Source organism: Triticum urartu, chromosome 7A, assembly GCF_056163025.1.
Source record: "Triticum urartu cultivar PI428250 chromosome 7A, HENAU_Tu73, whole genome shotgun sequence".
Taxonomy (NCBI): Eukaryota; Viridiplantae; Streptophyta; class Magnoliopsida; order Poales; family Poaceae; genus Triticum; species Triticum urartu.
The window spans coordinates 132,779,543-132,802,170 of record NC_141879.1 but is presented as its reverse complement, the minus strand read 5'-3'; the positions used below and the strand labels follow the sequence as shown (position 1 = coordinate 132,802,170).

Below are 22,628 nucleotides of genomic sequence, written 5' to 3'. Positions count from 1 at the left end.
GTTGCCATCGAGGATAAAAAGATGAGGTTTATATCATATTGCTTGAGTTTATCCCTCTACATCATGTCATCTTGCCTAATGTGTTACTCTGTTCTTATGAACTTAATACTCTAGATGCATGTTGGATAGCGGTCGATGTGTGGAGTAATAGTAGTAGATGCAGAATCGTTTCAGTCTACTTGTCGCGGACGTGATTCCTATATACATGATCATGCCTAGATATTCTCATAATTATTCGCTTTTCTATCAATTGTTTGACAGTAATTTGTTCACCCACCGTAGAATTTGCTATCTTGAGAGAAGCCACTAGTGAAACATATGGCCCCTGGGTCTATTCTCCATTATATTAATCTCCCATCAACTAGCTATTTCTGGCGCCGTTTATTTTGCAATCTTTATTTTCCAATCTATATCATAAAAATACCAAAAATATTTATCTTATTATCTCTATCAGATCTCACTTTTGTAAGTGACCGTGAAGGGATTGACAACCCATTTATCGCGTTGGTTGCGTGGTTCTTGTTTGTTTGCGGAGGTACTAAGCGACTTGCGTGTAATCTCCTACTGGACTGATATCTTGGTTCTTAAAAACTGAGGGAAATACTTACTCTACTTTGATGCATCACCCTTTCCTCTTCAAGGGAAAACCAACGCATGCTCAAGAGGTAGCACTCCCTCCGTTTGGTCCGGCCGAAGCCCGAGCCGAGGCTGCTCCCGGTGAAGCCGGAGCACGACGAGATGGCAGCCCTCGATGACGAGTCCGCCCTCAAGTGGACGAAGGAGGACTACGTCCGGGAGCAGGTCCGCCGCCAGCGCCGGGCATACGCGGAGCTCCAGGCCCGGTGCCGCGGGTGCAAGGAGGGCGATGTCATTGTCCTCGACAGCAACGAGGAAGACGAGGCTAGGCCATCCAGCGCGCCACCACGCCTCGGCGACCCTGGCCAGGGCTGTAGCAGGGACGGCGCCGGCCCAAGCCAGTCGTGTGACGGCGACGGCGGCGACTACACCCGCTTCTACAGGCTTCTCGGCATGTAGACGACGACGGCAGCGATAGCGATGGCGGCTAGGCATGGTTTGGCGTAGTTTAGGTGTAGTTCAGGCGTAGTTTGCATGTTTTGATGTTTTCTGTTAAAATTTCAATGAAGTTTTGTCGAGTTCGTGCAAAATTCGCCGAGTTTGCACATATTTTCATACACGACATCGCCGAACCGGGGCAATCTGTGGGCCACGACTGGGAGCTAGGTCGCCTCCATGCGCCAATCTAGCGCCGGCTCACCCCAGGAGGCTCTTTTTCAGCATCATGGGGGGCGAACGGCTGGAGATGCTCTAATACAAGGGAAAATCCAAAAAGACACTGCCGGTGGTAATAGTTGTTGGTCCATCTCGGTCAGCGTTGGATGTATTCTGTTTTACAATCGCAACTATGACGATAGTGGATCTAGTGCCTCGCCACCTCCTGGCCAGTACCAAACCAGGCCCTGTAAGCTAAGACGATGGAAAGAATAGTGACCAGGGAGTGGAGAGAGCCTTACTGGTGGGTGAGACGGCGATCCGGTGTAGAAGGAGGGGCAAGTGGGAACTGGCTGGCACGTCGTGGTGGAGAGATGGCCGGGCCTGGATGCATCTTTCCACCGGAGATCTCATCCCCAGTGCGCCCATCATTGGCCGCTTGCGGTGGACCTCCTTGACTCGCACACCATCTGCAGACTGCCTCCATCAGCTGCTCCCTCGGCAGTATCTAAAGAAATGGATGCAAATTTGTTATGGAAATGTTAGATGATTGACATGAGGTGGTATTCTCCTGCTGCTAGGAGGGCATCTCTAACATCTGCCCCTTTGACCTAAAACACAAGGCAAATATGAGTAAACATGCAGTCTATGTAGATACCATACTTACTTGCATAAGTAAATCCATTTATCTAAAAATGTATAAAGCCACGAACAATGATATCTCTTGTCCACTTACAAAAAGGCTACTACGGTGCTTCTTACTAAGATATGGTCACCCTAGTGAGTCAATCACAGCTCTTATCACTTGAAATAAAGACCATGAATCACAACACGATTCAGGATTAAGGTACTAAAACATTCACACTGATTTAGATAATACAAAAGGGTGAATGGATACCTTAGGTGTACATATTCAAAGCACTCAACCAATCGAATACGTAAAAAATCTGTAGAAAGCAAACCATAATCACACCTATATGAAAAGAAATTAAGCAGTCTTGTAAGCACACTCTCTGAAAATCAGTGCTAACGATTTTAAATTCTGACATAACACACATGGATGGGGCATAGCATGTGACACTGCAAGATATGGTAACTACAGATTGTGACAATTGTCGAAAAAACATTTATACATGCACCATTTAATTTGGACAACATTCTAGTGCATTAACATTTGTTCAAGAGAAGGAGCAAGACAAAATGGAGGGAGTGATCTTCTAAAAAATGGAGGGACTGGTTACTGAGGAGCAGTACCTACCTTGAGACTAGGATGGAGGAAAGAAATTGCATGGTACATAGAACTGCATGGTAGCAAGACAAAACTATGATGGGCCAGATCTGCCAACTACCAACAAATGTATAGACAATCCAGATCCCAAACAATTGAGGTGGTCTTCAAATCAGTATGTCTTTTCTGCCTGGAGAAAAGAAGAAGGAATAATATTGCTGCAATAAGCTGAAAGATCAGAAGACTATAGTCTATTTGCGAACTTTGGTCGTCGGCAATTCAAAAGCACATCTTATATTTAATTTCTTGTCGGGCTTATAACTTGAACTATTTTACTTAAACACAAGAAGACAAGAGAACTATATGCTACAAAGGTACGGGAAGATAAAGCAATAAAGTAGGCGGCAACATATTAAAGATTAAAATATAATCAAACATGTCACCTCCTCTTCTGATATTGTCAGTAGTCACTCCTCTTGAGCACTGGAAATATCAGGCAGGAGATGAGTACATGTAAACAAGCAATTGTGCGTAATTACCAGAATTTGACAGCTAAGACCGCTCGAAATTTCCAACACAGTATGAAAATCTTTGTTTGGCTCTTCTCTTTCCAAGTATAGTACATCTTCCAGGTGCATTGTTTTCTTAACTATTTTTCACCCACCACTCTATAGACGGGAAATGTGAATCTTTATACATAAATACACATGAGTACTGTTTGTTATCTGATTTAGACTCGGATATACATGTAACTGTTGTTTAAGAAGTTATAGCATCAGTTCTGGAGAAAACTCTCAAACTATAGTACACAATAAAAGGGGACATATAAACCAGAGTACTTCAAAGGTGAGGAACTTGATTTGGAACAGGGGCAAGTACCTGAGACGGGTGGGTAGTAAGGAAGAATCCAACAGTAGGTGCAAACTCATTCCCGTGCCTAAAAGGATTGCAGACAGTGGAGAAGCAATCAGTGGCATATCATATTGCATCACAGAATGGCATCATCCATAACCGAACAACGTTAATCATTAGAACATGTGGAAAATGTGAGTGAAATGAACAAATTATGCAATGAACTTTCACAAACCTAAAGTGGACAACAACTTTTTCAGGATGTCCCAGAAACAGGTTAAGGGGTCAAACAGAAGAGGGGAAATGCAAGGCAGCATGATGTTGCTAATCTAGAACTACTCCACAAAGCAAGTTTGGATCTACTTGTAAGTGCATCTAGTGCCACCCCTAGTTGGTTTTGGAGTATTGACGACAAACCTAGTTGAGGGACTAATGTGTTTGTGAGAATTGCAGGATAACACAGGTAGAAGTCCCTCATTGATTCGGTTTTCCTACCAGAGATGACCCCTAAAAATGTATGAAGACATTGAAGTCAAAGGTGGTATGTGAAGATATTCACATTGAAGACTATGACAAGAGTAAGACATCGCATGAAGACTATGGAGCTCGAAGACTTAGATCTTTCGTAGTTCTTTTTCTTCTTTGTTGAGTCATAGGAATCACCGTACTTTTAAGTGGGGTCCAAGAGAACCAGTCAGAATGACTGAAGTGATGCTTAACAAAAATCCTATCTCTTCGACTGAAGACTATGAGAGCGAATCTTGTCCAGAGTTGGACAAGTCAGCTTTGCTTGTAGCCCAAGTAAAGTTGCTGTGTGTGTTTAAAATCTGACCGTTGGAACACGTGTCAGTTCCTTAGTGACCCAGGGTCATTTCGGACAAATCAGGTCGGGTTGCCTAGTGGCTATAAATAGCCCACCCCCTACAACCATAAACGGTTGGCTGCTCAGAGTTAAAGTACGGCTGTTGTCGTTTGAGAGCAACCCACCTCGAAGCCTTTGAGAGAGAATTCCTTGCGAGGATAAAGTCCTAACCACCCAGAGCCAAAGAGTGTTAGGCATCACTTAAGTCTTCTTGTCTGTGTGATCTGAAGACTTATTACACTTGAGGACTGTGAATCCTCCAGCCAGTTAGGCGTCGCGTTCTGAGCATCCAAGAGTCATTGTGGATTGCCGGTGAACGAAGTCTGTGAAGGTTTGGGTGTCTACCTTGAAGACTTACCAGAGTGATTGGGCGAGGTCTGCGTGACCTTAGCTCAAGGGGAATACGGTGAGGACTAAGGGTTCTGAGCTGCGTGTTCAGGACTGGGTGTCCGGGACTGTGTGTCCTCAGGTTTAAATACCTAGCCGCCCTAACCAGACGTACAGTTGTCACAGCAACTGGAACTGGTTCAACAAATCATTGTCTTCGACGAGTCACTGGTTTCATCCTTCCCTTCCCTTTACTTATTGTTGGTCCTTGTGAAGTCATTGCGTGATTGCATTATCTTTTGTCTTCACTGAGTGACTGCTTGTTCTGATTGGCTTCACAATATCTTCCTACCTGATCCCTACTGCCTAGCTGCTATTAGTCATCGTGCTTTCACTTCGTTGATTACCTGACTAAGGTTTTCCTAGTGTAGTCTACCTTCCGCTGCGTGGTAATAGGTTTACTTCTATCATTTGTCCTCAAAACCTCCCTGTTTAGAAGACTTTCATAAAAATCGCCTATTAACCCCCCTCTAGTCGATCACTAGCACTTTCAATTGGTATCAGAGCAAGGTACTCCCTTGTTCTTGTGATTCAGTTTAACCACCTGGAGTTTTAGCTATGTCGACTGCAGGGATAATTAAAGTCTCCGCTGCGTGCCCCGTCTTCGATGGAACTGAATATCCCTACTGGAAGAATAAGATGCGCATGCATCTTGAAGCCATTGATGTCGACCTATGGTATGTCGTCAAGAACGGCGTTCCCAAGGCTGGAGAAGGTGTCACTGCTGCTGATGTCAAGAAGTTCGTTCAACTGGACTCTACTGCCAAGAATATCATCTGTGGTCATCTGACCAAAGGACAGTATGGCCGTGTGAGTGCGTTGGAGACTTCCAAGCTAGTCTGGGACTGGCTCTCCAAGGTCAACGAAGGCGTCTCCACCCAGAGAGATCAGAGAATCAGTGTCCTTCGCAACCTCTTCAACTGCTTCAAGAGAAATGACAATGAGAATGTCCAGCTCACGTTTGATTGACTCACTGACATCACAAATGAGCTTCAAGCCCTCGGCGCCACTGAGATCACCAAGCATGAAGTTGGCAAGACACTCCTGAGATCACTTGACAGTTCGTTTGACACCCTAGACCTGATGATTCAAGAACGCCCTGATTTCAAGACACTCGATCCGTCTGACATACTTGAGAGGCTCAACACACACGAGTTTCAGCTTTCTGAGAAAAGAGACATCTACGGTCCCAGCTATGGGCGAACTCGTGCCTTGAAGGCAAAAGATGTCTCCTCATCCGAAGAAGAATCTGACAGCAGTTCTGATGATCCTGAAGACATTGGAAAGGAGCTTGCTATGCTTGTGAAGAAGTTCCAAAAATTCACCAAGAAGAAAGGGTTTAGAAAGTCTTCACGATCAAGCTCAAGGAATGATGAAGTTTCTGCTCATGACTACAAGAAGAGAACATGTCACAAGTGCAAGAAGCCTGGCCACTACATCTCTGAGTGTCCACAGTGGGACAATGAGAACAAGAAGAAGAATAAGAGCAAGGAGTATGACTCTGACGACAAGAAGAAGAAGAAATACTCAAAGTCTTCTTCCAAGTCTTCCTCAAAGTCTTCATCACACAAGAAGAGCTCATCTGGCAAGGCACGTGCGTTTGTTGGCAAGGAAATGGATTCTAAGGAGGAGTCTGCTTCTGAGGAGGCGGAGGTGGAGTCTGAGGAGGAGTCCGATTCTGGCGTTGCGAGTCTGGCTACAGCATACGTTGCCAAGTCCATCTTCAACACTGAAGACAATGACTTCATCACCGACACCGATGCAAATGACAAGGACTACTCCGCTCCTTCCTACTGCTTCATGGCACGTGGTGCCAAGGTAAACACATGCACTACTCACTATCAAACATCCAGTGACGATGAATCTGATTGTGATTCCAAACCTAGCTACAAAACACTTGCTAAAATTGCAACTGAACAACAGAAAGCTATGGAACACATTCAAAAACTGTTAGACAAAAGCGATGATCTGTTAGATGCTGAAATGACTCGATCTCAGTCCTTAATTGAAGACATAAAAAATCTTCACGTTAAGTATGAGGAACTTGAAAGTCGTCATGAAATGCTCTCAACAACTCATGAAAGGCTGTCCTACGATTATCTTCAAAGGAAGCAGGACCTTGAGAAATTGAGAGCGGCTCATGAAGATCTTCAAAAGGAAAACGGGTCACTTTGCGCCAAACAGATCAGTTCAGCTCAGGAAGGATTTGAACCACCGTGTCTTAAATGCATTGAGCGTGATAACGCTACTTCTGTTGCTGAATGTTCTACTGCTGCTACTGTTGCAATATCTTCACCTATTGATGTGGTAACTAACCCCTCTACTGAGGATACCACTACCATTGCTGATGAGAATGCTAGGTTGAAGACACTGCTTGAAACAGGGATGTACAAAAGTCTCAAAGGGCATCAGACACTATGTGATGTCCTCAAAAGGCAGATCCTGAACCGAAACCCTAGGAAAGAGGGTGTTGGGTTTGAAAGGAAAATGAATGCCGATGGCTCTTACTGGAAACCTGAGCAGTACCCCAAAACCACATGGGTTGCTGCAAAGGAACCTTCAGTGGATGCATCCACCCTATCTGGCTTCACTTGTGCTAATCCCATTGTTAATGATGAATCCTTTGATGCAAACTACAAACTGTTTAAGAATCAGAATGGTGAAGTGTTTGCCAGGTATATTGGTACTAACTGCAGGAATGGACCGCCTATGAAGAAGATCTGGGTGCCGAAAAGGTGTTTGGAGAATCTTCCTGTGAATGTCATCATGACACCACAGGTGAGGAAGACAAACCCCAGACCACAGGCTTCATATGGTCCAAAGGCTTCATACAGACTGAGGACTCACCGGGGTCGCACTAACGCAAATGTTTTGCAGGGAAGCCATACTCAGGCCTATGAATATGAGCGCGGTTCATCAAACCGCCATGTTCATAAGACCAAGAACTATTCTGCTTATTCTTATGAGTACTATTGTCCACCTGCAAGACTTTTTGCTAGGGTTCCAAAGCCAAAATTCTCAGATGCTACAGTTAGACTCATTGCTTCAAAGCCACCCTTGAAGATGTGGGTGGCTAAGAAAGCTTAACTCTCTTTTGCAGGGAAAGGTCTCCAGCAGAAAACCAAAATCGTCTGACGCTATTGCTGGGGACCTTAAACATCTTGTAGGACGCAAGATCAAATGCCCAAATGGTCTTATTATGTACTTTGTTCCTGAATCGCTTGCTACTCTCCCTATCAGTCCAAATCTCGATCTAAGCTTTCATAACCCACTGGTTCGTCAAATGTTTTTGCTTCACAATTCTCTTCATGAAGCCTATCCCCCTAACTGCACTGTAGGGTACGACACCAGCAGCTTCAGAATGGATTACTGATAGTGGGTGTACCAATCACATGACTGGCAAGAGAAGCCTTCTTATGGACTCAACCTTACGTCCATCCGACAAAAGTCACATCACATTTGCTGACACTGGTAAAAGTAAAGTGTTGGGTCTAGGTAGAGTTGCAATCTCAAAGGATCAACACATGGATAAAGTCATGCTTGTTGAATCCCTTGGCTTCAACTTAATGTCTGTCTCAATGCTTTGCGATTTAAACATGATTGTGATGTTTGGAAAATATCGTTGCCTTGTTCTAATGGAATCTGACAAGTCTCTAGTGTTTGAAGGGTATCGGAAAGATGGTTTGTACGTGGTAGATTTCTCAGCAGGACCATAGCTTGCCGTATGTCTTCTAGCAAAAGCTTCAGAATGCTGGCTCTGGCATCGGAGGCTAGGGCATGCTGGCATGAGGAACCTACACACCCTTGCAAAGAAGAAGCATGTCATAGGCATCGAGGGCGTCAAGTTTAAGAAAGATCACTTATGCGGTGCCTGTGAAGCAGGAAAGATGACGAGGGCCAAGCATCCCTCGAAGACAATCATGACAATGACTCGACCCTTCGAACTGCTCCACATGGATCTTTTCGGTCCCACTCATTAATCAACTCTTACTACTACTGCTTGTCTCTATGGCTTTGTCATTGTTGATGATTATTCTAGATATACTTGGGTGCATATAATCCTCTACAAGACTGAAGTGCGGGATGTCTTCAGACGCTTCGCCAATCGAGCAATGAACAACTATGGCGCCAAGATAAAGCACATCAGAAGTGACAATGGCACTAAATTCAAGAACACTGGCATTGATACATATCTTGATACTTTGGGCATCACACATGAATTCTCAGCTCCGTACACGCCACAGCAGAATGGCGTCTTCGAACGCAAGAACAGAACACTTATTGAGATGGCCCGAACGATGCTTGATGAATACAAGACTCCAAGAAAATTCTGGCCTGAAGCCATTGATACTGCATGCCATACAATCAACCGTGTTTATCTTCACAAGCTTCTGAACAAGACATCTTATGAGCTCCTTACTGGCAAGAAGCCAAATGTCAGTTACTTCAGAGTATTTGGCGCCAGGTGCTGGATCAAGGATCCACATCACACTTCAAAATTTGCACCAAAAGCACATGAGGGTTTTATGCTTGGATATGGAAAGGACTCGCACTCCTACAGAGTCTTCAATCTCTTTCATTATAAAGTGGTTGAAACAGTGGATGTGTGGTTCGATGAGACTAACGGCTCACAAAGAGAGCACCTGCCAAATGTGCTAGATGAAGTTCCATCCAGTGAATCAATCAAACTTATGGGAACTGGAGAAATCATACCTTCTGAAGCTCAACCTGAAGAAGAACTTATCATCTCCGCACCTGATCAACCTGAAGACAATGCTCAGCTTGAAGACAATCTCTCTAACAATGACAATGATCAGCAAGAGCAAAATCTTCGCCCTGTACATCCTCGTGTTGCCAATGAAGTGCAGATTGAGAGAATAATTGATGGCATCAATGCACCCAGTCCACTCACTCGTTCAAGGGCAACACAGCTGGCAAATTTCTGTGGGCACTTCGCATTCGTCGCAATAACAGAACCCAAGAAAGTTGAAGAAGCCTTCATGGAACCTGAATGGATTCAAGCTATGCAAGAAGAGCTTCAACAGTTTGAGCTGAATAATGTATGGGAACTGGTTAAGCGTCCTGATCCTTGGAAGCACAATATAATAGGCACCAAATGGATATATCGCAACAAGCAAGATGAGCTGGTCTAGTTGTCAGAAACAAAGCTCATCTCGTTGCTCAAGGATATACTCAAGTTGAAGGGATTAACTTCGATGAAACATTTGCTCCTGTGGCTCGACTTGGAGCCATACGCATACTGCTGGCCTATGCAAATCATCATAACATACTTCTATATCAAATGGATGTGAAGAGCGCTTTTTTCAATGGCAAGATTGAAGAAGAAGTGTATGTTGCACAACCGCCTGGCTTTGAAGATCCAAAACATCCTGACATGGTATACAAGCTCAACAAGGCATTGTATGGCCTCAAACAAGCCCCTCGGGCTTGGTATGACACACTCAAATACTTCCTGAAGAGCAAAGGCTTCACACCTGGTTCCCTCGACCCCACTCTCTTCACGAAGACATATGATGGTGAACTGTTTGTGTGCCAAATATATGTGGATGACATTATCTTCGGCTGCACCAATCAGAAATACAGTGAAGAGTTTGGATATATGATGCAAGAGCAATATCAGATGTCCATGATGGGAGAGCTGAAGTTCTTCCTTGGTCTTCAAATACGACAGCAACGCAACGGCATCTTTATATCTCAAGAGAAGTATCTCAAAGATTTCTTGAAGAAGTTCGGTATGCAAGACTGCAAAGGCTTCACGACGCCAATGCCAGCCAAACATCATCTGGGTCCCGACGACAATGGTAAAGAGTTCGATCAAAAGGTATACCGCTCCATGATTGGTTCTTTACTTTATCTATGTGCATCTAGGCCAGATATTATGCTTAGTGTTTGCATGTGTGCTCGATTCCAAGCGGCACCAAAGGAATCGCATCACTTAGATGTGAAGCGAATTCTTCGATATTTGGCTTACACCCCAACTCTAGGATTATGGTATCCAAAGGGTTCGGAGTTTGATCTGGTTGGATTCTCGGATGCTGATTATGCTGGTGACAAGGTGGATCGCAATTCTACATCAGTCACATGTCATTTTCTGGGACGATCACTTGTATGTTGGTCTTCAAAGAAGCAGAACTATGTATCTCTCTCCACTGCTGAATCTGAATACATTGCTGCTGGATCTTACTGCGCTCGGCTTCTGTGAATGAAGCAAACACTCAAAGACTATGGCATTCATCTAAAGCAAGTACCACTCTACTGCGACAACGAAAGCGCCATCAAGATTGCCAACAACCCAGTTCAGCACTCGAAGACAAAGCACATTGAGATCCGTCATCACTTTCTCAGAGATGATGTTGTGAAGGAAGATATTGATATTATACACGTCAACACTGAAGAGCAATTGGCAGATATCTTCACCAAGCCCTTGGATGAGAAGAGATTTTGCAAGTTACGGTGTGAGCTAAATATCTTGGAATCCTCAAATGTCCTGTGATCAGGCACACATCCTAACACTTATGCGTATTGATGACTTAGATGTGCAACACACGAAGTAAAGTATATCTTCAATCAATGAAGACATACATTCTAAGTGTGAATACATTAATGAGGAATTTGACTTCGGAGCGCCATGATAATTGTGCGCCGTGTCCGGGTCTAATACTTCCTATACGGTGGGTAACGCCACCACCAAATGTTCTGTTTGAAGTATTTCACTCATGGCATTACATTTGCTATGTCTTCACATTTGGTTTGACTTCAATCTCAACATGTCTTCATGATTATCTTCAGTATGTTGACCATATATATATATATATATATATATATATATACTAGTGTTCCATCCTCTACAGCATTCACTTATAGCTATGTCTTCTTGTTGAATCTTTTGAACTAAGTGAATGTGATCGGACCCTAACCTCTCTATGCTTTCTATCTCAAACTCTATCTCTCCAAATCATATGCATTCTATTGAAACTGTCGAATGTCTTCTCTGCATCCTTGTCAGCGGAAGATACAGAGACAAACATTAAGTCCGTTTTCAATGCTAATTCCTTCACCTGAAACCCGGAGAAGTGGGAACGACCACCCGACAATCCAGGCGTGCATGGGAACATGGAACAACCTCTGATATGCTGCATGATGGCCACGTGTTCCTCAGATGTGAATCGCCAGGGGCACCTGTGTAATAACACTGAGCCGTCCCTGTCCCTATAAATACACGCCTCACCTCAGTCATTATCCTTTCTTCCACTCTCGCACGAACCCTAGCGCCACCGCTAGCCCTCGACGACGCCGGCGACGAAGCGCTTAGCTGCCGCAACCTCTCCGACGCCGTCTTCACGCCGACCGCGGACATCGTCTTCTCCGCCGTCGCCATAGGTGTCCTCCGTCGCCAAGTTAGGGCACGGACGATCAAACTGCTCGGCCTCCTCTTCCACTCCGTCTAGCAGTTTCTTGTGTGGTAAATAGAACTCCCTTTTTACGGCCTCTTTGATCCTATTGATTCATCACTTTCTACCACAAGCAGTTTCTGTTCACACAAGTTGGATCCACTTCATACTGCATCTCATATTATGCCTAGTATGTTCACTTATACTTTACAAAGTAGTTAGATTCCTCACTTGTACTGATCTGTGGACTCGTACAAATCTGGAACCAACTCCTTATCTATGAGTAAATGTCTTCGCACGATGAGGTCAATGTCTTCTAAACTAATTTATCTTCAAAATCTTCTGAGAATGCATATGACCTCTTCCCCTTCCCTCGCACATTAATGCTGTCACAGGTACATGTCCGTGGGAGAATCCCTTGGTTCTCATAGTCTGCATTTATTTGCAGAATTCTTACAGCATCACATAAATTCTCCCGAAGCCAGTTCCTGTTTGTCCAGTAAGCGAAAGCCCTTGAAGCCTTTGAACGTATTGAAGCCATTCAGTTTAAAGTTCATGGCTGCAGAGAAATCAGCAAGGAAGGGTGGCAGAAAGCGTCGAGGTGAGACATCAAGAGATCTGCCCGATGACCTCTCAGAAATGTACAAGACAGATCCAGAAGAGGATTACAATCAGCGCAAGACACGAATCCAATGGATTCGACGATATTGGGCAGAACAGTAGTTCAAGTACAGATTTGTGACAAAGGAATATGCTGAAAAGAATGCCATCAAGCGACCATGGGGAGACATCCTATACAAAAATCTTCAACCCAGGTCCAGAGATGAAGCCATTGAACAAGGCTTTTATCCCTGCATGGTCCGTGGACCACAGCCTGCGGATGCTGACCCATCGTCACTGCTATGGTGTCGTGACGACAATCTGCTCAAGTGCAACTTCCAGTTTGCCCAGAATTCGGCGAAGCAGAACAAGAAGTCTTTGGGATTAGACTTCAACCCTGGTCCCTCTGCTCCTCATGCCGATGGGACCCGCGAAGCTGAACCCAATCTTGTTGGGCCCTTCTACAACCTGGAAGGTCTCATCACTCATATCGTGGTTCAAGGGACAGTCATGGATGAGCCTGCAGATGACGCTGAATCAGATGAAGCGCCTGCAGCGCCGGAGTCAAAGAAACTGAAGCAGCCTAAAGCTTCAAAGCCTGCCTCAGCACCAAAAATCTCACGGGCGAAGCCACTGGCTACTGCACCTCCTGAAGATAGTGTGCAGTCTGAAGATCTGTCACACATCTCCAAGCCCCAGAAAGTCAAGATGCCTCTGCCACACACCAGCTAAGAACTGACTGCTGCGGCTATTCTGCGTAACGATGCCATTGATCTGTCCAGTGATGAAGATCTTGCAGATGACGCTCTTGAGCAACTGATCAAGAGCAAAGAAGAAGAAGAAATCTTCAACAATTTGCCTCTCTTTGACGTGGCAATCATCCACGACTTCATCGATGAGTGGTTTGACACGCCCAACCTCAGCTTTGAAGATCTGCAACTTCCCATTGGCCTCAATGTTGCCTTCCATGGCGCCATTGCTTCAGAGTTAGCTATAGCCCAGCGCATCGTTGAACTGAAGCAGAAGATTGACTTTGAGAAAGCTCAGTTCAAGAAGCATATGGCCAAGCTCAGCGTGTAAGAGGTCATGAACTTCAAGATCATGTTGCATGAGCTCAAAGAAGCCTTTCTCAAGAAGCGTGAAGAAGCTCAAGGTTCTCGTGAGCGCATGAAGAGCCTGGCTGACAAGTGTGTGCAAGCCTACAATGAGGCTGAGAAGCGCAAGGCCCTTGGGCATCCTGGCATCGACCCCAGGATGGCTGCAAAGCAGCAGAAGAAGAAGCCCGCTATGGCCGAACCCGACGCACCAAGGCAGGAAGCATATCCCATTGTCTTCCCAACCAGCATGACTGGCTCGAAGCCAAAAGTCAGGTCTACCGCTTCAGAACTGAAGAAGACGAGGACTGCTGAGGCTGAAGCCAGAAAGAGGAAACATCCTGAAGCCTCTGCTGCTGCTCCCTCCAAGAAGAAGCAGAAGACCAAGAAGGAACGGGCTGCTCCCACGGAGCCCTTAATTGTTGAACCTATCTCCATGGTTCGCCCTGCCGCCGAACATCAAGAGCGCCAACTGACTGTCCATGAGCCTGCTTTCACAGAGGCTCATGAAGCTGAAGACATTCCAGCAGCTGATCCCACCGCTGCTGAAGACATTGGTCACCATGACCATGTTGAAGATGATGCAGTTCTTCCTCAGATCGAGCACCAACAGGTATCATCGCGTGTGCTTACGCACAGCGAACTCATCAGCATTGGTCATCCTCTGACGCCAATTGCTCAGGATGCATCATGGGCTGATCACCCACAACAACAAGTCACACCATCCCGGCAAGAAGAAGAAGGTGACTTTGAGGCCCATCCAACTCCATCTCCAAAGGCGTCGCCAGCGTTACGCAGGCTTCGCAAAGGACCAAGGCCTCCAGTCTCCGAATCTGAAGCTAAAACTGCTGAAGACATTCCGGCTGCATCAGCCGATGACACCCAAGAAGAAGAACGTGTCCCCACTCCCCCAACTACTGACGAAGCTGTTCTCGAGGAGAATGTGTCTGTGCCCGACCCTCCAGCTCATCAAGTGGAGGTAGAAAATCTTGAGGCTGCCACCACCAACACCAGTGAAGCCAGTGACGCTGTCATGGCTGAAGCAAATGTGGAGCCTACACCAACCCAAGAACCAGAAGTCAGTGAAGCCAATGATGCTACTACTTCTGTTCCTGCACCTGTTGCTGGTCCTCAGTTTGACTATCACATTGAGCATAGGCCTCAGGTAGAGAAGCCAATGCCAAGGTTGCCCAGGTTTCCAGGTCCTGCATCAGCACCTGGATCATTCAATGTCAACAGCTTCAAAGCAGACAACACCTTCTTCAATAGCTCCAAGAACCCCTACTCAAGGGAACGAATATCTTTTGATCGGTTCTGGAGCTATACGCAGCGAAGCTATTACTCCTGCATTCTATACAATCAAGGTCGCATCTTCCCACATATGCGTCTTGACACCGAAGCAATAGCTGGTCTGCCCTGCTTGAAAGAAGCTCTGGACTGCTTCAAAGAGGTTGGATTATTGCCTTTCGTCACCGACCAAGAGCACTGGAACGAAGAGTTGCTGCTCCAATTTTATGCCACACTTCACATACGTGGTTACAACAGAGATCCGAAGACTTGGGTCCTTGAGTGGATGACAGGAAATGTTCATCACGAAGCCAAAGCCTTTGATATCATTGAGCTCACTGGTCTGCCCACTCCTGGAGATCTCTATGAACCTGGATGTCAACTTCACAGTGAAGCTATGGAGAGCATATTTCAGAAGCCTGAACCAAACATGAGTCAGATGCTCAGTATGATGAAGCCTTTGCCACAAGACGCTGCATATCCTAAGGAGTTCCTTGTTGAAGACCTGGAGTATCTGCCAAGGACCATCTATCACATTTTAAGGCGAACTCTCTGGCCCATCAAAATACATTCCCCATATGCAAAGCTGGAAGGTGCAATGAAGACTTTGGTCTTCTATATTCTTCACGGCAAATGCTTCAATGCACAAGACTTCTTCATCCACCAACTTGCTGCTTCGGGATCTGATCTCTTTGGCTTGAAGTTCTACGCTCCATGGATAATGAGGCTGATCAAACTCCACTCAGCTATCTCATATCAGCCCTCTGCTCGCAATCATCGGATCTTTATGCCTGACGTGGATATGTCCGTTGAAGCCCTCTATCCAGAGCCTGCTAAGGAGCCTCTTAGTCTTCAGAATGCGGAGCATCAAAGTTTATCTCAGAACATTGACGGAGTTGAAGCAGTCACTCGTGTTTATCCTCTGGCTGGCACTACACGCGCACCTCATCGTGCCCTCACTGAAGCCACTGAAAGCACTATTGCCCAACGGCCCAAGAAGCGATCTCGTGTTCTCAATGACCGAGAGCTTTTGGTTGCTCTTCATCAGAAACAGGATAGGCATCATGACTGGCTGAAGCGCCAAATGCACAGCCTCTTGGTGGATGTCAACCGCATTCGCAACCTTGCCACCAAGAATGCCTTTGTTGCCCATGAAACTTGTCGGCGTACATGGAAAGGGATGATGCTTATGTGCTCTGAGGATGATCTTCAAGAGGATGGCTTCTCTGAACGTTTCAAGTTTGACTCCACACCTCCCCAAAGGGCTGTGCTGCGACGAACTCACTCACTTGAAGACTTTGAGTTCTCTTCCTCTGCGGCAACTGTGAATGCCAGAGTGATCGAGGACGAAGACGATGCTACTTCACCGCCCCCACCTTCAGCACGCGTCGACACTGCCCCGAGCTCGTCTGCACCGCCTAACAACACCAACGACCTTGCTACTTCACCTACTCCTCATGGGAACGAGTAGATGATCTATGTCTTCAAACCTTTTTGGTCCTTACTGACAAAAGGGGGAGAAGCATATGAGTGTGATAGTCTTCAAGCGGGTCCATATGGGCGGTTACTTTATGTTTTGCCTAGTGTTTACAGATCTCGTTTTGATACATTTGGTTCTTTGAGTTGTAACACTTAAACTCGATGGTCGTCTGCTACTCGTTTGCTACTTTGTGATGCGATGATAAATTCCGCATGTGCGACGATAAATTCCGCACTTAGATCATTTTGCAGACGTTCATTTTCCATTATGCATGTCATTATCTTCACATACTTTTCATGCATGATGAATTGTCATCATAAGTTGAAGAGGATCTCCACAAGTACAACCTGCCATGTGCATTTGCATTCCAAAAGCAAATTACTTATATGCACATCTTCAGGGGGAGCCCTTACAACTTATGAAGACAATTCCTTATCCTTTACAATTTCACATATTATATTCCCCGTTGAAAACTTCAACCAGCTTGTCATCAATCACCAAAAAGGGGGAGATTGTAAGTGCATCTAGTGCCACCCCTAGTTGGTTTTGGAGTATTGACGACAAACCTAGTTGAGGGACTAATGTGTTTGTGAGAATTGCAGGATAACACAGGTAGAAGTCCCTCATTGATTCGGTTTTCCTACCAGAGATGACCCCTAAAAATGTATGAAGACATTGAAGTCAAAGGTGGTATGTGAAGATATTCACATTGAAGACTATGACAAGAGTAAGACATCGCATGAAGACTATGGAGCTCGAAGACTTAGATCTTTCGTAGTTCTTTTTCTTCTTTGTTGAGTCATAGGAACCACCATACTGTTAAGTGGGGTCCAAGAGAACCAGTCAGAATGACTGAAGTGATGCTTAACCAAAATCGTATGTCTTCGAGTGAAGACTATGAGAGCGAATCTTGTCCAGAGTTGGACAAGTCAGCTTTGCTTGTAGCCCAAGTAAAGTTGCCGTGTGTGTTTAAAATCTGACCGTTGGAACACGTGTCAGTTCCTTAGTGACCCAGGGTCATTTCGGACAAATCAGGTCGGGTTGCCTAGTGGCTATAAATAGCCCACCCCCTACAACCATAAACGGTTGGCTGCTTAGAGTTAAAGTACAGTTGTTGTTGTTTGAGAGCAACCCACCTCGAAGCCTTTGAGAGAGAATTCCTTGCGAGGATAAAGTCCTAACAACCCAGAGTCAAAGAGTGTTAGGCATCACTTAAGTCTTCTTGTCTGTGTGATCTGAAGACTTATTACACTTGAGGACTGTGAATCCTCCAGCCGGTTAGGCGTCGCGTTCTGAGCATCCAAGAGTCATTGTGGATTGCCGGTGAACGAAGTCTGTGAAGGTTTGGGAGTCTACCTTGAAGACTTACCAGAGTGATTGGGCGAGGTCTGCGTGACCTTTGCTCAAGGGGAATACGGTGAGGACTAAGGGTTCTGAGCTGCGTGTTCAGGACTGGGTGTCCGGGACTGTGTGTCCTCAGGTTTAAATACCTAGCCACCCTAACCAGACGTACAGTTGTCACAGCAACTGGAACTGGTCCAACAAATCATTGTCTTCAACGAGTCACTGGTTTCATCCTTCCCTTCCTTTTACTTACTGTTGGTCCTTGTGAAGTCATTGCGTGATTGCATTATCTTTTGTCTTCACTGAGTGACTGCTTGTTCTGATTGGCTTCACAATATCTTCCTACCTGATCCCTACTGCCTAGCTGCTATTAGTCATCGTGCTTTCACTTCGTTGATTACCTGGCTAAGGTTTGCCTAGTGTAGTCTACCTTCCGCTGCGTGGTAATAGGTTTACTTCTATCGTTTGTCTTCAAAACTTCCCTGTTTAGAAGACTTCCATAAAAATCGCCTATTCACACCCCCCCCTCTAGTCGATCACTAGCACTTTCACTACTCCCAGATCAACTTGTAAATACAGGCATACATCGGTTTTGCTTAGTATCTAGACTCTAGTGTGTTCTCACCGAAATCACTGATACTTGCCTAGCAGATGATGTACAGCAGCTAAAAATTTCAGAGATGCTAGAAGCACTTATGCATCTAAAATCAATTAAAGGGTTGCCCGTATTATTGGTAAGAAATGTTTCCTACCAGCTGGGGGAGCAATAGTGGAGGAAACGCGGGCCTGGGGGCACTATCTTGATCCCTGTGAACCTAGGGCCGACTGAGAACACCTGAAGCAGCAGTCAATCTCTCGAATCAATCAAATCAAAGCAAAGCATGGCGAGATAGACAGGGTGTAACCACCAGTGGCGTGGCGGCCAGTGCGAGGCACGACGGTGACGTACATGGGTGTCGACGCCGAGGACGGTGTGCTGGGGCACGTCGAGGAGCACGCCAGCTCCGTGCCCGCCTCGAGGTCCATCCGCGCTGCCGCGCCTGCTCGGGTGCTCCCCATGCCAACACCGCTCGATGCGGCTATCCACAACCCCGGCAACGCCTGTGCTTCTCCCTTCTGTGCAGCTGCCTGAGGAAAAGAAACAAAACGGCAGCCTCGAGTGAATATGGATATAATCGAAGCAAGGAAGCCAGAGAGAGGAGAAGAGGGCTGGTGGACCTTGGCATCACATCGAGGTCTCTCGCGACGGAGTGGAAGAAGAAGGACGCGGCCATGGGGCCCAGCCGGCCGGCGAGCCCACGCTGTTGCGCTCTCCTTCCTCTCCTCCACTCTGCCCTGCTTTAACTCACGGCCGCCGGTACTGATGGCTCCGCCGCCCTTCATGGTCGCGAGTGGCTAGCACAAGGGACGGCCAGGAGGAGGAGGGAGGCGAAGAGGAGCAGCGGCGGCTTTCGTCCTTGCCGTCGTCGACCCGTGGGGAGGAGAGGAAGAAAGAGGACGTGGGAGCGGAGGCGGCCTCCGTATCGCGCTTCCAATAGGAGTCGACGGCAGTGTGGGGATGGCCCTGGGCGGCAGCGGGGCGGGAAGGCGCGGGCGGGAGGAAGAGGAGAGGGGGCGCCGGCGGCGGCGCACATGCGGGATGGAGGCCTGGAAGGGCGACTGTGGCAGCGACCGGGCGGCGGCGGCAGCCGGCGGGCGCGGGCCTAGGGTTTGGAGGGGGAGAGATGCGAGGCGCGAGTGCGGGAAGAGGCAGCGCGAGAAGGAAAGGAGCCGGCTAGGTCATCTCCACACGAACCGTCGCCTTTTATACCCCGGTGCATGAAATGACCAAAATGCCCACCGCGGGGCATGCTATTTACGCGCGATGGCACGACCTGTGCGCACACTGTTTATTGCAACGGCCTCAGTTTTAATCCGACGACCGAAATTGTCCGAGGGCGAGATCGGACGGTCCAAATTGCATCAAGTAAACAATCCGACGGCCCAGAGTTGCTAAACTCTAAGGAGCCAGCTAGCTCGCTTGGTTTCATCTTTCTCGATTTAGCCAAAACCAATCATACAGAAGAATAAGCAGATGACTCATTGTAACTATGGTAACCAACAAGGATTAATTTTACAACGAAATAAAAGGCGCTCATTGCGTGTTTACGCTAGCTAACACGATCTGACTTATTGTGACTTTGTTGTCCAACTAAATAAAATCCCCATGTTTCTCTAATAGGTAAATTATTAGTGCTATTATTGAAGTGAACGTTATCAAAACTGCTCCAGAAAATCAACCAAATTTGCGCAAGGTCACCTAGAGAAACTACAATCCCCTAATTTTCTTTCTTGCAATCCATATGATTAAGGCTAAAACAATTTAAATTAATATGCAAATTACACATTTAATGTGTATATTCATAATCAAAACGTACTTCCTATGTTTTTTAGTCTGTACAAGATTTGGTCAAAGTCAAATTTTGATTAAGTTTTCAAGTTTATAAAAAAATCAAGATTCATAATATGAAATCAATATTGTAAGATACATCATGAAATTAATTTTCACCGCTGTAGCAAGACAAGGCCACAAGAAATGCATACAGCGCAGCAGCAAATTTCATCAGGTTCTAAGGAACAAAACGGTGAAATTTCAGAATTACTCGGAAACAATGAGGCATTTGTTTGCATTTTAGCACAAACCAACAATATAGACGAAATAAGAAACGAGTCATTGTAACAATGTAGCCAACCAGAGTTTTTTCTACAACAAAATAAAAGTCGCCTCTTGCCTATTGCTAACACGATCTGAAACCAGAGGCGACGAACGGACAGCTCTACATTGCTTTTCCTTGGGCAATCTATGCGCGCTCCCCGCGGATGCGGCGGGCGAGCTGGATGTCCTTGGGCATGATGGTGACGCGCTTGGCGTGGATGGCGCAGAGGTTGGTGTCCTCGAAGAGCCCGACGAGGTACGCCTCGGCGGCCTCCTGGAGCGCCAGCACGGCGTGGCTCTGGAACCGGAGGTCCGTCTTGAAGTCCTGGGCGATCTCCCGCACCAGGCGCTGGAACGGCAGCTTGCGGATGAGCAGCTCCGTGCTCTTCTGGTACTTGCGGATCTCACGCAGCGCCACGGTCCCGGGCCTGTAGCGGTGGGGCTTCTTCACGCCGCCCGTGGTCGGCGCCGACTTCCTCGCCGCCTTGGTGGCCAGCTGCTTGCGGGGCGCCTTGCCGCCGGTCGACTTCCGGGCCGTCTGCTTCGTACGCGCCATCGGTCTCTCCTCCGCCGCCGGGAATTCGAACTGGGCTTCTGCTTGCGCGCGCTGCGGGTTGGGGAACTTAAAGCGGAAGGCGACGGATTCTGTAGTGAGGGAAGAAGAGGGGAAGTGGGGTGGGGATTTATAGGTGACGGGTGTGGGCAAGCGAAGCGTGGCCCAGGCGGTTTCTTCCGATCGTGGGGGAGAGGGTCTCGGATTGCGTTTGGGTGATTGATTGGATCTAACGGCTGGAGGTTGCGGGGAGGAAGCACACGATCCGCGTGCTCGGCGCTGATTGGTGCGAGATCCCGGACGAGGTGCGGATCGGTGACCTGGCGATACATATGGCTGGGGTCTCGTGAGTTCATCGACCGAGTCAGTTGACTTCTTATTTCAACGATGTTTCATTATTAAAACATCTCCAGTATATTAAAAAATACACATATCACGTCGAAAAAATACATATATGATCCTGTTTAAAAAAATACATGTATAAGAAAAATTGAGGCAAAAAACTGATCCAGCAGTTTCTCTAACCCTAAAAAAGTTGAATCTCTTCAAAAAAACACGCATCACCCCTCAAATAGAAGAAGCGTTGCTTCTCTCCATATATTTTTTCCACTCATGCAACGTCAATGCGTCGCCGCAAATGACGGCCGGACATCCGCGCTGCCACCATCGCTGCTACATGGCCAATCGTCGCCTACTGTACTACCGCCGGCTCACCGCCGCATGTAGGCAGCCGTCGAAGCTTCATCGGTCGCCGTAGTCTTCCATACACGCGCGTGAGGGGGGGGGGGGGGGGGAAGGGGGGAGCGTGTGTGATCCACTGACAGGTAGGACACATATGTCAGTCTTAGTTTTGGAAAGAGGTTTACAGGGGAATTGCTACAACCGAACACCCGTAAAACTCAATAAAATTATTAAAAGAGCCCTTGAACACACTCAAGGGGAGGGGTTTAGGGAATTGCTCGTGATGCCCTTAATGCCATAGGCACAGGCTCACCGCTCACGGCCTCTTTGCTTCAAAGACTTTCTAAAGAATTCGCAGTATGAAAATCCTTACAAATTTTTGTTGTATGGGTTGTTTAATTTGTAAGAATTTTTTCGCACTACATTGTCAAAGACATTTTCTGTCCAGTCAAGTTTGTAACCACTAAAATGTTGTAATTATTTTACACAATATAATCACGCTTTCTTCATATTCACGTGTTATGGAATCACGTGAATTAAACTTTAACCCGGTCGTCAGTAAGCATTGTCTTAGTGCGTGTGTGTGCGCGCGCTGGTGTGTGTGTCTACATTGTAATTGATGTTTTTTCGGAAGAAGAAAAAATGGGTGCTAGGCGGCAGTCGACTCATCAGTTGCCTTCCATGATGTCTGATGTGATTAATAATCGATTTTGCTGACTTTCCCTTCGCCCCCACCCTCACCACGAGAGGAGGGCATCGCCGCATATTTCGTTTGTAGCGTCGATGCAACTCACAACCCATCTGCAACGATTTGATGGTAGTTTGTCGTCGTGGCGTCGACGCATCTCCGCTTGCCGCCAGTCACAACACCGATGTCGCCCCTACGAAGCGTTTTAACACTGCCCGTTGCTGGTTGCAGCAAT

At 46.6% G+C, this 22,628-nt stretch overlaps 1 protein-coding gene across 1 annotated transcript; it reads right to left on the bottom strand.

Moving 5' to 3' along the window:
* Nucleotides 1–20,466: 20,466 nt before the first annotated feature.
* Nucleotides 20,467–21,140, bottom strand: LOC125523488 (histone H3.3). Its single transcript, XM_048688523.2, has one exon. It carries the CDS (start codon nt 21,025–21,027, stop codon nt 20,617–20,619), a length of 411 nt encoding a protein of 136 aa, XP_048544480.1. The 5' UTR covers nt 21,028–21,140; the 3' UTR covers nt 20,467–20,616.
* Nucleotides 21,141–22,628: the final 1,488 nt, after the last annotated feature.

Excerpts from the sequence above, each read along its gene's own strand:
- LOC125523488 (XM_048688523.2), bottom strand. The coding sequence starts at position 21,027 with ATGGCGCGTACGAAGCAGACGGCCCGGAAGTCGACCGGCGGCAAGGCG.